This window comes from Curcuma longa, chromosome 10, assembly GCF_044706935.1.
Source record: "Curcuma longa cultivar G26 ecotype Majalengka, Jawa Barat chromosome 10, ITB_CL_G26_1.1, whole genome shotgun sequence".
In the NCBI taxonomy this organism is placed as follows: Eukaryota; Viridiplantae; Streptophyta; class Magnoliopsida; order Zingiberales; family Zingiberaceae; genus Curcuma; species Curcuma longa.
The window spans coordinates 3,403,595-3,418,091 of record NC_133870.1 but is presented as its reverse complement, the minus strand read 5'-3'; the positions used below and the strand labels follow the sequence as shown (position 1 = coordinate 3,418,091).

At 34.7% G+C, this 14,497-nt stretch overlaps 1 protein-coding gene across 1 annotated transcript; it reads right to left on the bottom strand.

The window, feature by feature from the left end:
• Positions 1-3,385: 3,385 nt before the first annotated feature.
• On the bottom strand, positions 3,386-5,752 carry LOC141836034 (glucan endo-1,3-beta-glucosidase 6-like). Its single transcript, XM_074723443.1, has 2 exons — positions 5,107-5,752; positions 3,386-4,606 (listed from the first exon to the last, which is right to left on the bottom strand). Exons 1-2 carry the CDS (start codon positions 5,433-5,435, stop codon positions 3,502-3,504), a joined length of 1,434 nt encoding a protein of 477 aa, XP_074579544.1. The 5' UTR covers positions 5,436-5,752; the 3' UTR covers positions 3,386-3,501.
• Positions 5,753-14,497: the final 8,745 nt, after the last annotated feature.

The window sequence follows — 14,497 nt, the reverse complement described above, 5'->3', positions numbered from 1 at the left end:
CGGGTTGGACTCAAATTTGATTTGGAAAAAAATTTTTGGGTTAGGTTCAAGTTGATCCGGGTTGGACCCGAAAAGTTGAAAAAGTGTCTTTTTATTTTCATTTTAAAGTTATGTATTATTATGTGTTTAAATTAAAATATTATTATTATCATGTATTTTAAATTTTTATTTAATTATTTTTTAAAGAATAAAAGAATAATGTCATATAGTAAAAATTAGATCAGGTTACTCGGATTGATCAGATTATTCATGTTCGGATTCAAATTTATTTTTTAGTTGGTTTTGGACTCAAGTTTAAGTCATATTGAAATTTTTCTTGCAATATCTTTGCTTCAATCCAATTCAAATCCATCGGATTCACTCGAATTGACATCCTAGATAATCATTTAGTACACTATAAATTTGAGACCTCTAAAGTCATCAATAACTTTTGATTAAAATTATTTGATGCCCTTGAAGGCTTCAAAAATTGAGAAAAGGGCACAAATAGACCCAGGACTACTAGGGGTTGTAAAGGCGAATCCTAAGATTTATAGGATTGTAAGTACTTTTGACCAAAAGTGTTTGATGGAAGGCTAAAAAATTAGGAAAAGATATAGACATGCTTAAGAAACCACAAGAGGTGCAATTATGCTCATTTGACACAAATTCTAAGCCATTAGTGCCATTTAACTTTTTTAGCTAATTTTTTTTGATGATCCTATAAGGCTCAAAATCAAAATCTAAGAAAAGGGCATAGACAAACTCAAGGGGCTTCTAGGGTTACAAAAGTGGCTATTTGGTATGAATCCAAGGTCTTCAAGATCATCAAACACTTTTGGTTGTAAGTTTTTGATGACTCTAGAATGACCTCATAAGTCTTAAAAATCAAGAATAAAAAGACACAAATAGAGAACTATTAGAGTTGCAATAAATCCTATTTGTCATGAATTTGAATATTTTAAAGCCATCAAACATTTTTGATCAAAAGTTTTAAAAGGCCATAGAATGCTCCCAATTACTTTGAGTGCAATGTAAGTACTTTCACTTGGATAATGTTTACATTAAAATCCTCTATGTTTTAAAAAATTCTACATTGCATAATCATTTCATATTTTCATGTCACATTACGCCTTTACCCTGTTGAATTTTTTAATTTAATCATCGAATTTTACACTAATTTTAAATTTTTCATGGTTTCAAAATTATATTGATTTAGCAGTCCACCCTAAAATCTTTAGCCAAATTACAGTTTTTTTAACCTTCAAGGTCTTTAAAATTTTTTATTTCACTATCAAAATCATTTTAACTTTCATAATTATATAATTTCTATAAACCCTGGATATAAAATTATAATTTAATTCCCTACTTTTTATAATATTTTTCAATTTTATTTTATAAATATCACACCACCTAATTCGTACTCTTTTTTAATATTTTTTCCATTCTTTAATTGTCACCTATTTTAAAATTTTTATTTCAACCTTACATATTTCCAAATAAAATAACACTTTAAATTTCTTTAATAATCTAAATTATTAAGTTTTAATACTAAATTATCTCATGATAAAGATAATCATTTCAATATGTTTTAGTAATCACTTGAGTATCATTCTAATTTGTTATATTTATAAATATATTGCATAATAAAAAGTTCGTAAGATTTCTATTATTAACATTATTTTTTCATGAGAATATTTTAAATATAAGAGGTGAGAATTTATTTTGCCAGATAAGATTTTATAATTTTCATCTCTTTTAAAACTTTTTTTATTAAGTTATGTCAAATAGAGTTTTATGTTTTTTTTAAAAATCATCTCAAAAAAGTTTTCAATTTTTATTTAAAATAAAATTATAAAATAAATTTAAATTCCCAAATATTACATTTCACAATCTTTATACCTAAGTAAATTTAAGAAAAAAATATAATTAATGACTAGAAATAATTACCTAAAATCTATTTCATATAAAGATCCTGTTTGTATTAATTTTATTCGTTACTATAAGATTAGACTTAACTTGAAAGTTATTATCCATTATAGCAAAAGATGATTATATTCATCCTAGACGTCTCTCACAGCTTATCTCTAAATTATATGAAAGGAGGTAAAAAGAAAAGTCATTATCCATATGCCCATAGATAATGGTTATGTAATTAATAAATGGAGGAGACTATGGTGTAGGAAGTGGAATGAAAAGTTTACTTAGAGTGAATTAATATTTTTTTTTGATAATCTAAATGTTCAATTCTTCAAATCAATTAATGAGATGACTAATATCTTACAAAAAATTTTCATCGATGATTAAAATAAATCCAAGAAGTGCTCATGTTAAAGTTATCCACAACTCACCTCAACGATCTACCTAAATCCAAAGACCCGTTTAGTAGGCCACAAATCTAATATTCGTAAAAATTCCCAAGAGCTCGAAGGAACCAAGATGTATACAAAACGATAGTACAGATCGACAAACATGAGATATGGTACTAGAGGCCTGCGAAAAGCCTGTGGTTCTTTTCCTCCATTTGAAATTGGGGGTTTCCCACCAAGTTTTCCAACACCCTCTCATATGACACCACTTAATTACTAATCGATCACTAACTTTAAGATGTCTTCAATCCAAAGTATAACGTACCAAGGAACCTCATGATCTCTACTTAACCACCCTCTGAATACTTCAGAATCTGAGAGAATTGATGATACCTCAACTGAAAAGGGGACAAACAGTAAAAAATAAAAAAAATTCAAGCTTCTTTACAATGATTAACTCTTTCTGTAAAATAGAAGTAACCTGAAAATTCCTTCCTTTACTATGATAACTTCTTCGCTATACACATCCACAAACAGATACTTCTAGGAAACATATGCCATTGTATGATAGCCATGGTTTATGAAACTGAAAGTTCTCTCTAGCCCGAGATGATATTTCACTTACAGTTGGAAGCAGTCAATTTTGTTGATTGATTCGGGAGTAAAACTCAAGTACAAGCTCCCTTTGTAGGACTCTCCATGAAAGAGGTGCTTATGATATTGACTTAATAAATGAGTCGAAGAAAAAAAAGAATGCAACTAATATATCAAAGAAAGAGTGCACTTGAAACAGTAAATCTCATATGATAGAAAAGATGTACTTGATGTAGAAGGGGATGCACCTGAAATTGAAGAACATATACTTCTAAGCACCATTCGTAGCGAGTTCCATGAATCGCTACATAAGTTAGTGTCAAAACCTACTGATCTCATTTCTCTTGATTTGGTGAATCAACAGGAGATGTGGAGTCAAACCAAACTACCAAAGTCGAAGTAACATGAAAAATGGGTTAGTGTTTTCCAATGGAGTACAGGATTTAGCATGCTTTTAGTAAGAAACAATTGTAACCTGAATTCAGATTAAATAAAGCACAAGGAACAGCAACAGAGTAAGTGGATGATATTACTGATAGAGACAATGACAGAAGAAACCAGGCATGAAAGCACTGGGGCAAATTTAAAGTACCATGCATAAGAGTTGAGAATGTGGATGTCATAGGGCGAGAAACAGCAAGAGGACTGAAAACAATAAACTAGCTCCATGGTATTCGATTTGCCGTGAGATCCCAGAATCAGCAATAATCATTATCCCAAACCTGCAAGTGCCAGTTGAAGGATCTTTGTTTGTGGTTGTTGCAAGGTTCTCAAAAACACAAGCCACATCATCCTGGTCATTCTTCTGATAGTAACTGTTGAATGCATACGAAATGTTCCCTTGCGCATCCAGATCACCACACGAGGTCTTGTATCCAAGGCTTGTGCAGTCTGCATTGGCACATGCATAGCTGATAGTTGCTGCAAGCTTTGAGTTATCAAGGTTCACGGAAGGCTTTAAAACACACCATGTCTTGTCAAGGTACTGCACATTCTTAGCTCGAACTAGCGAACCTGTTTTAGTTGTCCCGAGATTCAGTTGGTATTTTGGCCACCCATCATAAGTATAGAGTCCCCAATGCCGCTCAAAGTTTCCCGGTTGGATGCTCTTCTCATCCTCGTCGATCAAACTAAAAAGGTATGCATCAATCAGCCCAGGTCGCATTGGGGTGCCCTGACCTGTTGATATGTGGTTCATGAATCCTTGGTTGAACCTTTGAGCATATTGAGTATTTGCATTCGCATCACCATCTGTCGGCCAACCAATTTCGCCAACGATCACAGGGAGATTTTCAAAGCCATTCTTTTTCAATGCCCATATGAGAGTATCAAGGTTTGCATCAAACATGTTGGAGTAGGTGACTGAGCCATCAACAACACCAGAGGAGGATCCTTCAAAGAATGCATAGTCCACAGGGAAGTTGGAGTCACTGTAAAGACTGATGAAAGGATAGATGTTTACAGTGAAGACTGCTGCATTGTCACTAAGGAACTTAACAATGGCAAGCATTAGGTCACGGATGTCAGAACGGAAGTCCCCATCTGAAGGTCGGCCGCTTGGCGAATTGTAAACATCAGCATTGAGGGGAATGGTGACTTTGACCTGGTTGCTGAGCCCTGCTTTGATTAGAGCTCCTTGGATGTTTTGAAGTGCAGGAAAGGTGGTTTGCAGAAAGCTCCCATTGTATGTCTCCAAGAAAGGTTCATTTCCAACTGCAACATACCTGATCCAACCAGAGAACAAAATTTGGGTGACCAATATTAAGAGGAATTAATTAATCTCATTGTTTGAGCATTAATCCTATTCCTCAAGCATTTGGAAAAGAGTTCTAAATCTTTCAAAACACAAAACCAAAAAGGATTCACTGTGTATGCTACAAGAATTCTTGAATCTGGAAAAAAACAAATATAGGAGCTTAGCTAGAATCTTGACCTAATTGTTCAAACTTTGGTGTTTTGTTTAAGAAGATTGGTGCTTTTTTTCTTCCTTGATATGGAGTTTCAGCAAACACTACAAATATTTAAAGGGGATTACTTTCGAGAAAAAGCGAAAGATATTGGTAGGTTTCACTGCAGACTCACTTTCTTAGGGAAAGTAGAAAAGTGTAGGATTGATGGTCACACATCAAATCCCTAGAAAAAAAAAACTTAGATGCTAGGAAAGGATTGTTCTAGGTATTGTTAATCAAATATTGAACAAAATACTCGACAAGTGCAAACTCACCTGATATGGACTCCATCATTGATGTATGCTGAGACATTGGTGGACACCCAGGTGTTTGCTGCGTTCATGCTAGTTGCGAGGACGGCCAGCATCTCATTTGGGATGCCGACCATGACCTCCAACCCACTCTTCCTCAGGGCACTCATCGTGCCCTCTTCAGCATCGAACAGCTTCACCTTCTGAAACCCGTTCTCCTTGAGCATCTGGACCACTGTAGCTGGAGGCAGAGGGTGGCTTGTCTGAGTTCCCCAGTTAGCGCCGATCCCACTCACGCGATCCATCAAGAGAAGCGAACAGATCGCCCCAGCAACAATCGAAACCGAGCCCATGATCTTCAAGAAACCCTACTCAGGTCATTTTCCTCACTCTTCGAGTTTGGATAGCAAGATCCAACAACGACCACAAAAAATTCGACATAAATCTACTAAAAGAACCTCAAAGTTCAACAGAAATACAAAAAGATAAATAAAAATGATTTGATTGTTGGACTGGGAGCTGCAAATCGAGGAGAAATCGAAGGAAAAGGAGCTACTTTGTAGATCAAAATGATCAAGCTAAAAGCCATTATATTTCTGAAACAGATAAGAATGGAAAGGAATCATGGAGATCACAGAGAACACGAGGCACTTTTTCCTCTCTCTCTTTTTCGAAGAGAGAGAAAAAAAAATATTTTAATCCGCACGAAAGGATCCAAAAGGACACTGCCCCAGGGAACTATGTTTCCCGCGCTAAAAGGGCCTTGCCTACTCGGCTAAAAAAAGATATCACAATTTTTTTTTTTTAACAAATTCACAATCCTTTTAAATTTGATATGCTGCGCGATAAATCCGTGCGCGATCCGTGCGCGACTTTCTAATCCATTGATGTTGTCGCTGCCTTTGCTATGCCATTTGGCCACCGTTAGCTGCCGTCTCAGTCGCAATCGATGCGTCACTCGTCGACGTTTCGATCGGCGCCGAATTCCGATCGGAAAGTAATCGAAATCCGACGTAATTTGTCCGAAAAATGCCGCCCCCATTATGCGCCACTGTCGACGGCGATCAGGCCGAATTTTGACCGAATCATGGTCGGAGACCAGCCGAGGAAGGATCGGACGCCGATCCTTCCTCGGCTGGTCTCCGACCGTGATTCGACTGGAATCCAACCCCATCACGCTAGTCCTTCCTCGGTCGGTCTCCGACCGCGATTTGGTCAAAATCCGACCAAGGCGGCGGTCGACGATGGCCGGATGGCACGACGACAACGGTGATAGTGGCGGTGGGTCGCAGGTGTCACGTACGGATCGCGGATTTTTCGTCGCGCAGCATAACATTCCTCTTTATTCAAAAGACACATGTAAATTTAAAATTTTTTTAAGGACACACTTGATTCCTATATTATTCCTCCCTCTCTCGCTTATTTCATTCATAATTTTTCAATATATCCGAGCCACATTTTAATTAAAAAATTATTTGTTAATTCGAATGGTAACATTAAACTCTGTGCTTACCTTACCTCTTCTTGTTTTACACAGAGCCTATACCATCACAAAGTACTAATGAGATTTCAACAAAATAAAAAATTGACAGGAAAATCAATCAAGCAAGATCTTAATTTATTTATTTATATCAATTACAGTAGAAAAGATTATTTTAAAAAAAAATTTCTCCTCCATTTATATGCAGTTGAGGTTTTTGTAAATTAAATATAATCATACGATTATAATGTGATTAATTTTTTTATGTGAGATATTAAATGGCCAGCAAACGAAAAAAAATATATTATATATTTAGGAGTTTAAGTTTTTATAACTTATTAGTAGTGGTTTTTACAACTTGGTTGCTAAATTTTCAAAATCTTTCGAAACCATAACACAGTGGTGCTAAACATTATATTCCAACACCATTTTGGTTGTGAACTTTTTAAGCTCCATCAACACTTTGGTACTAAACTTTCTATTGTGGTATTGATGATTTAAGTTCAACACTCTATAGTTCTGTGTCAATTTGCATGAAATCATAACTTCATTTATGATGCTCAAGATCGGACTTGCACATCATATCTATCCACACTCATCTCTTATATTAAATATCAAAATCCATTGATGCACTTAGTCATTTTATATTGGCAAAATTTCATAATAAAATTTTAAAAAAAATCAAATACCCTAGATCAAAAACCATTGCAGGAAAAAGTGAAATCCGCCACCCTAACGGTCCTCACATGGTCGATCCCACGATCATCTGTGAGGAGGTAAATCAGAAAGTTACAGTTGACAACTATGGGGGAGGACTAGATAAAAAAAAAATCATTGATAGACCTATTCAAAGTGATACATATTTCTAAAGTACTCAGTAGTCTATAGTCTTTATGTGCCCAAGTTTCTGAAGGTTTTTAAAAGTTTATGACTCAAAACAATTGACACATACACATAACGTATTTAAATTAAATTTATGGGATGTCAGAATCAGACATAAACATCATAAATACCTTATACACACTTATCTGTTCTATTAGATGCAAACTTTTTAAAAATTCAAGTCCTCTATGTCTATCAATGGATTTCGATCAAAATACATTGATGGACTTAGAGAGCTCTGAAAGGGTATATTACAACTCTTGTGAATTTATTAGGTGAACTTGAGTTCAAATAATCCCTCCTTTACTATTTTAAAGTGTTCCCAATAGTGATTAAAATAATTTAAAATTTTCAGAGCATTGTGGTGTTGGTTTCCGAAGACCAACAGCAAATTGGTGTTAGTCTTTGGAAACCATTTCGTTAATATGAAATCTCCTAACCAATTAGGAAATTTTTATAATTAGAAATTTTCAATTAAATCATAATATTTTCCTAATTAGATCTACGACTAACTATGACACGTAAAACTATTTTACGCACATGCTTTGCATAATTAGGCTCTAATACCACTGTTAGGATTAGTCTAGTGCATTGCACGTGTTTAAACATTTCACAAACGTGCGTAGCGAAAGAAAAATAAATAATTACAACTAATTATTACAATACTCACAATACATGCATGCAGTATATGACATGAACATGACATAACTAGAAATTAAAAATTTTTAAATAATAACAATTTATTCTAGGCATACTTGACAGATGACGTTGAGCGGAAATGAGATTGACAACAATCGAGCAACTCTGTCAAAGCTCTGCCTCTACCAGTGATCCATGCTAAGCTCTTGTCTGAACGGTTTCTAAAGTCACAAGTCGCATCATCGTCTTCGGTACTAGCCGACGATCGACAATGATCAATTCGAGAGAAAATTCTAATATAAAAAACACGCAACAACACTTGTCGTGATCATTTTCGGGGCTTTCTAACTATCACCGATAATCGTATTCTCGGTGTAGTTACGATGGTCAACCTTTGACTGCCGACGAAGGGCAAATGACCAGAACCCTTTCCGACGAGGATGGAACGATCTCCAGAAGCTTGACAAGCTTCTAGCAGCAAATCCCAACTGTAAATTCGGCAGCTTCACAAGTTGACTCTGGCGGCTGGTGTCCACCAAAACCAATAGCAAAATCTGGATCCGGTAGCTACACGAGCTTCCCGTCGAATTGTTGGCGTTGGCGATTCTCACCACGAGGAAGAAGAGACTCTGTGACGAAACCAGCTGACGCTTGAGGTTCTCCTCTCGGGCGACGACGAGACCTAACAGAGCAGGTCGACCGACATTCGCAAGATTCTGATTTGGGATTATGCTAAATCGTATTCAGGATGGAGACACCTTAAGCTCGCAGCCATGGTTATCTCCCTTCCCGCAGAGGAGAAACAACGATCGGGCGACGCTCGATCGAAATCATGATCAGGGAGATCTCACAATCGGGAGGCATAGAAGAAAACGTGATTTCGGGAGAAAGGCCTTGGCACTCACGCGATTGGGAGAGGGAGGAAGGCAGCGTCGCGAATCCTTCTCACGCGGTCAATCACAGCACACTCACAATTAGGGCTTTCCCGATCTCCTAACCTCTGTTTTCATAGCGGGATCAAAATCGTGATCCTTAAAGGAACCACACGAAGCGGCGACCACGAGATTCCTTCACATGTGTGAACCGAAGAAACACATCACTCGGGTTAGGGTTTTCCATTTTAGGTACCGTAGCGAACAGGGTTTAATCGGTTATTGTAGCAAATCAAATGGATTAAGGATGAATGGCCATGATTAACCCTAACCATTAGAATTTAATCTCAACCGTCTATTCCTCTCTTAATGTTATATCTCATACAACATCTTTTAGAATTGGATTCAATCCAAAACCCCTTTAATACCCAAAACTCAGATGTCGATTAACTTAAGTTTGATTCAAAACCAAATCAAGTTGGTCTAATTTGGTTCAAAACCAAATCGTATGGTTCAATAACCAAAATATCTCCGATTAGAATCAAATCAATTTGGTTCATTTCGTTTTCATAAGACGAAATCCATCATCGATTTCAATTTACCAAAATATCTTCCATCAAAACGAAACCAATTTAGTTTATTTCGTCTTCATAAGACGATGTATATCATTTTTGCCGTTTATCCGATCCAACTAAATTTTATTTCTCTCGTTCTGAGAATCCAATTCTCAAATTCATTTTAAGTCATTCAGAGAAATTTGTAGTGCGTGTGACCTAATAAGTTCCTGACTATGTTGGTCGTCCGTAATTAACCATTAATTACGGAACTATCATGAGTGACACCTATTAGTACATCATGATCCTTAATTGACTGAAAAATTAATAATTGATTCTAGAATCATTTTTAAACCCTTCAGCAGCTACAATCAAAATGTGCCTCGTTCCTTCCATCGTCTTATACTAGCTTAGTTTAGGGCATGATTTATTTGTGTCAGTTTTCACTAGTCTAACTACGTCACACCTAGTCCAAGCTTACTTTTTTTATCATGTGGATTTAAGTTACTTATACATGTGTCCAAGACTACTATACTTTTGACATGTGATGCTTTGGCCAAAGACAAGTAACAATCTTGACAAGTGGTCGTAGGGTATACATCTCCTTTTTCAAGGAGCGATAAATCCTCTGTAGGCTATCCAAACACCTTCGGGTACTTCGACTTATACCCAATCATCCTGGGTCCACACCTCATTGGAGATGTTTGCTTAAGATGTCAAAGTATAAGCCTCTAAGACCAAAGTGACTTGAATACCGCAAGTCAAAAGAAACTCGCACTTAAGCTGCACTGAGATCGTCATTGACATATGTATGAACCCATAAGAAGTCTCATGGCAGATCACTCCAATGAACTAATTACCTTTAACTAGCATCCACGTTTAACTCTCAACATCTAATATCTCTAACTAGTGAGAATAGTTGCTTGGTAAATCAAGGAGTTTAAAATGTGCTAGTTTTAACAGAATCGATGATGTCGGTGCTCATCAATTCATTGACTTGGGATAATTACAATACATTCATAATTGTACATGTAAAAATGCTCACTAGTTATGATCCAATCACAAATTCTCTCATGCTATAAATCGTATTGCGGACATTCAATAAATGCGTTTAAGATTCAATCAAACACATAGAGAATATGCACTTAAATAGTAAATTTTTATTTATCTAATAAATAGTACAATCATAATGCGATTATCTTAGGATGCCTCTCATATATAACAATGGTGATGTCTCTAATAGATTTGGAGTATCATCGAGGTAATTAAGGGAAGTTCTTAAACATTGTCTTTTCAGAAGGGGTAGAGACTAATTCAATAATAACCTATCAAATTAGGAAAAAAAATTATTTATCAACTTCAAATGAAAGAAATTTAGTTGACAGTCTTCACTATATATTTATCTATTCAGGTGAGACTTGGTCCAATAAAATTATCACCTTTTTCAGCAAAAGGTGGAATCCGCCACCTCAGCAGTCCCACACGGTCGGTCCCACGACCATCTGTGAGGAGGTAAATTGAGAAGCTGCAGTTAGTCATGATGGAGGAGGACATTGCCTCGGCTTCGTCGAGATTCAACCCTTGCCCATTCGTGGACCTTACTAATATGTGAGGGAGTAGATCTTTACTTATTTATTCGTGGGCCTTCAATATTATATGGGTTTTGGATTGTGACATGCTCTAAAAACCATGACTACTTCATAATATGGAGTGTTACATATATTAATGTCCATATAAAAGAAACTTACAGCCAAAAGATCAATAAATTCCTTTAGGTAGGAAATTGATGTGGGCGTTTGATATATCTTACTTGATAAAAAGAAGTCCTTGATGGTAGATAATTGGGGAGCAATAATTGATGGATGACTTATAGGAACTTTATATGCACTAGAAGAAAATAACACACAATAAATATATACAAAATATACAATTTATAAAAGACTAAAATATCATAATCTACTTCAACTCTATGCGAATATATTTTAAGCAACTCCTCTATTCTTGATCTAATATGCTCTTTTTTATTAGAGAAGTGAGTAAGAAAGAAGTCACTCGATGCATTAGTTGAGTTCATAGGAATGGAAGTGCCTTTGTCTATACTACTAAATAAAAGAGACACATCTCTTCTAGTAAAAGCAATTGGACACTTGAAAATTTTAAATGATTAGATTTCTATTATGAGCTGACGAAACAAAAAAAAAGAGGTATCTCTAACTTTCAAAACTTGAAGATGTACTTGAAAATCTAAATGTTTGAGATGTTGAATCTCAATTTTGAAATATATTCATCAACAGACCATGAATTTGATGAATATCTTATATGTCTAAAAAATTAACAAAAGGAAACTGTTTAATGATCACTATATGCAGATCATGTAAACGAATATCCCCATGATGCTTTTCTTTCATTGTTGGAGCGCCCAAAAATTATTAAAGTGACCTAAACCACTCTTCCATTGGAGTTTCTGGCCAACATCAATTGATGTCTATAATTTTAAAAAATATAAATTATTAACATGAAAAAAATATATTCAAATGCACAAACAATGGTTGTAAATTTTGACATTACTATAATACTGTATCCCTGTCTTTAGCAACATTGATGTTAATTTTTTAGAAACATCACCATGTTGGTCTAACTTCTCTACTTTTAAAAATTCGATGGTGCTAGTTTTACAACAGTAACGCCACTGTTGGTTTTTGAAATTCATAATCACCTTGCTCTGATTACACAAAAATTACTATTTAGAGTGGTGTTGTATTTTAAAATCTAGCACCAAAGTGGTGTTGGTTATTAAACATAAGCACCAGAGTGACATTAATTTTTTAAATTTAGCAACATAGTAATGATGATTTTTTTTGAAATACAATACACCACTGAAACTCTAAAAGTCATGTCGCGTGTAACTACAGAATCCTAAACGATGTAGAATATCAAAGAATGGAAGTTAATGTGTGCAATAGATGGGAACTACATTAGAAACAAAATACATACCTTTGAAAATGATTGAGATCGAGAGGTTGAAAGACCTTCTAGCACCATTGTGAAACAAGAGTACAATTTACATATGAGAGGATGATAAGACAAAACTAAATCTTAAATTCGAATGGGAGACGGAAAGCTTATCAGTAGGTGAACTTTGATGAAAACCCTAACTCACTTGTCGTAAATTGAGAGTATGTAGGGTTTCAATTTTTATAGTTTTAGGTGATGAGAGAAACATATTGTTTTGACCGAGCAAAGAGAGCAGATATTTGTTTTTCCCGCATAAAGAGATGTGAAGGTTACATGAATTTGAATCAACGAACAAATTTTTAATTAAAATGTGGTTATGATGCATTGGGAAACCATGAATGAAGTAAGCGATTGAGGAAGGGGTATTATCAGAATCAAGTGCGTCTTTTGGGAATTCTTAAACTTGGGTGCACCTTTTGGCCAAAACCAAACTTGAAGTGTGGGATTTTGGGAATTTACAATTTTTTATTTAAAAAATATTTTTTTAATCTAGAGTTTCAGTTCTTTGAACTGACTAATCCGGAAGGTGATTGGTTCGGACTTCGGATCCATACAAGTTTCCCACCGACCTCCAATGTGAATTTGGAAAATGTTCATGTTGAGGCCATTGAAAGTTGATCTCTATGATCAACCCATCACTGTAGAGCGCCATGCTCCATCTATAAATCATAACCGTGGGCCGCAACATGGCCGCTCCTTCAGATGGTAGCCTGATCCATTTAGATAATCGTACTTCATGTTGCTTCTCATAATTTTTTCCCCACCAAATAAAGAATATGTATGTTCCAATCAAGAATTGAACCGTGGTGCGCGCTCTAGAGAATCCACCAATGACCCTATTGTTACACTGTGCCCTGAAGCAAAAAAAAACCTCCTTTTACATAAAAATGATAAATCTCAGTTAGCCTCATTGACTATTTTTGGGGATGACCAGCCTGGCTCTACGGAAGTTTCCCACTGACTACCAGGATAAATCGGGAAGTGCACGCAGCGGCCAGCCCAAACGCTCAACATTCTTTGATTGCGCTTCCCATTTGGAGAAAAATTTCTATAAATATGCCGTAGCTGGAGGATCGAATCGTAGGTGGCTGGGTGACAACCTATATGTCCTACCGTGACACCATTGTCCCGGGGACATAGTTGTTGAAGTAGTTGCCACCTACTACTACAACAATATCAATTAAATATTATCTCATTAGATGAGTCAACTATATAAATTTTTCTATGTCATTAGACTCCATCCCTTATTATATCATCATTTATATTTAAATAAAATTTATATTATTTTATTATTACTAATTATTTTTTTTAATTTTTATTTTCTTCATTTGATATGCATATTTATCATAATTTTATATGGTTTAACTGGAATATTTATTGATCACTAGGTACACATCCTCAACAGGTGCAACAATGATTTTTTTTTTCTAATATTTTTATTTTTTATCTTATCCATTCATACGTTGACATATCATCTTAATGTTCTTATCTCTGCAATCTCATCTTTTACTGATGAGCTTGATTAATAATCCAACATTCAGGTCCATATAATATAGCAGGTCTATCCACCTACTAACATAAAAAATATTTAGTTAAAATTATTTTTAAATTATCTTAATTAAATTATTATACATTTAAGTTGTATTAATTTTGATGGAATTAAAATAATTTTAATCATATTTAAATATTTTTAATTAAATTAAATAACTTTAATTAATGTTAAAGTAGTTGCAACATTAAATTGTCTATGTTCTTTTAGTCGAAATTGCAATTATGTTACTTTAATAGTACTTTTGGAGTGAAAAATAATGAAAACTTGATTTTTTTAAATATTTTTTCAATATAAGACATTCTTTTATGATAATAAAATAAAAGGATAAGACATCTTTTCATTTTTGCCTTTAATTAAAAAAACAATAGAAAAAAGAAAAAGAATAAATTAAAATAGCAAAAAAAAACTCTTTGATTTTATT

Coding starts and splice junctions, on each gene's coding strand:
- LOC141836034 (XM_074723443.1), bottom strand. CDS start 5,435: ATGGGCTCGGTTTCGATTGTTGCTGGGGCGATCTGTTCGCTTCTCTTG. Junction 4,607..5,106: donor AATGATGGAGTCCATATCAG/GTGAGTTTGCAC, acceptor TGGTTGGATCAG/GTATGTTGCAGTTGGAAATG.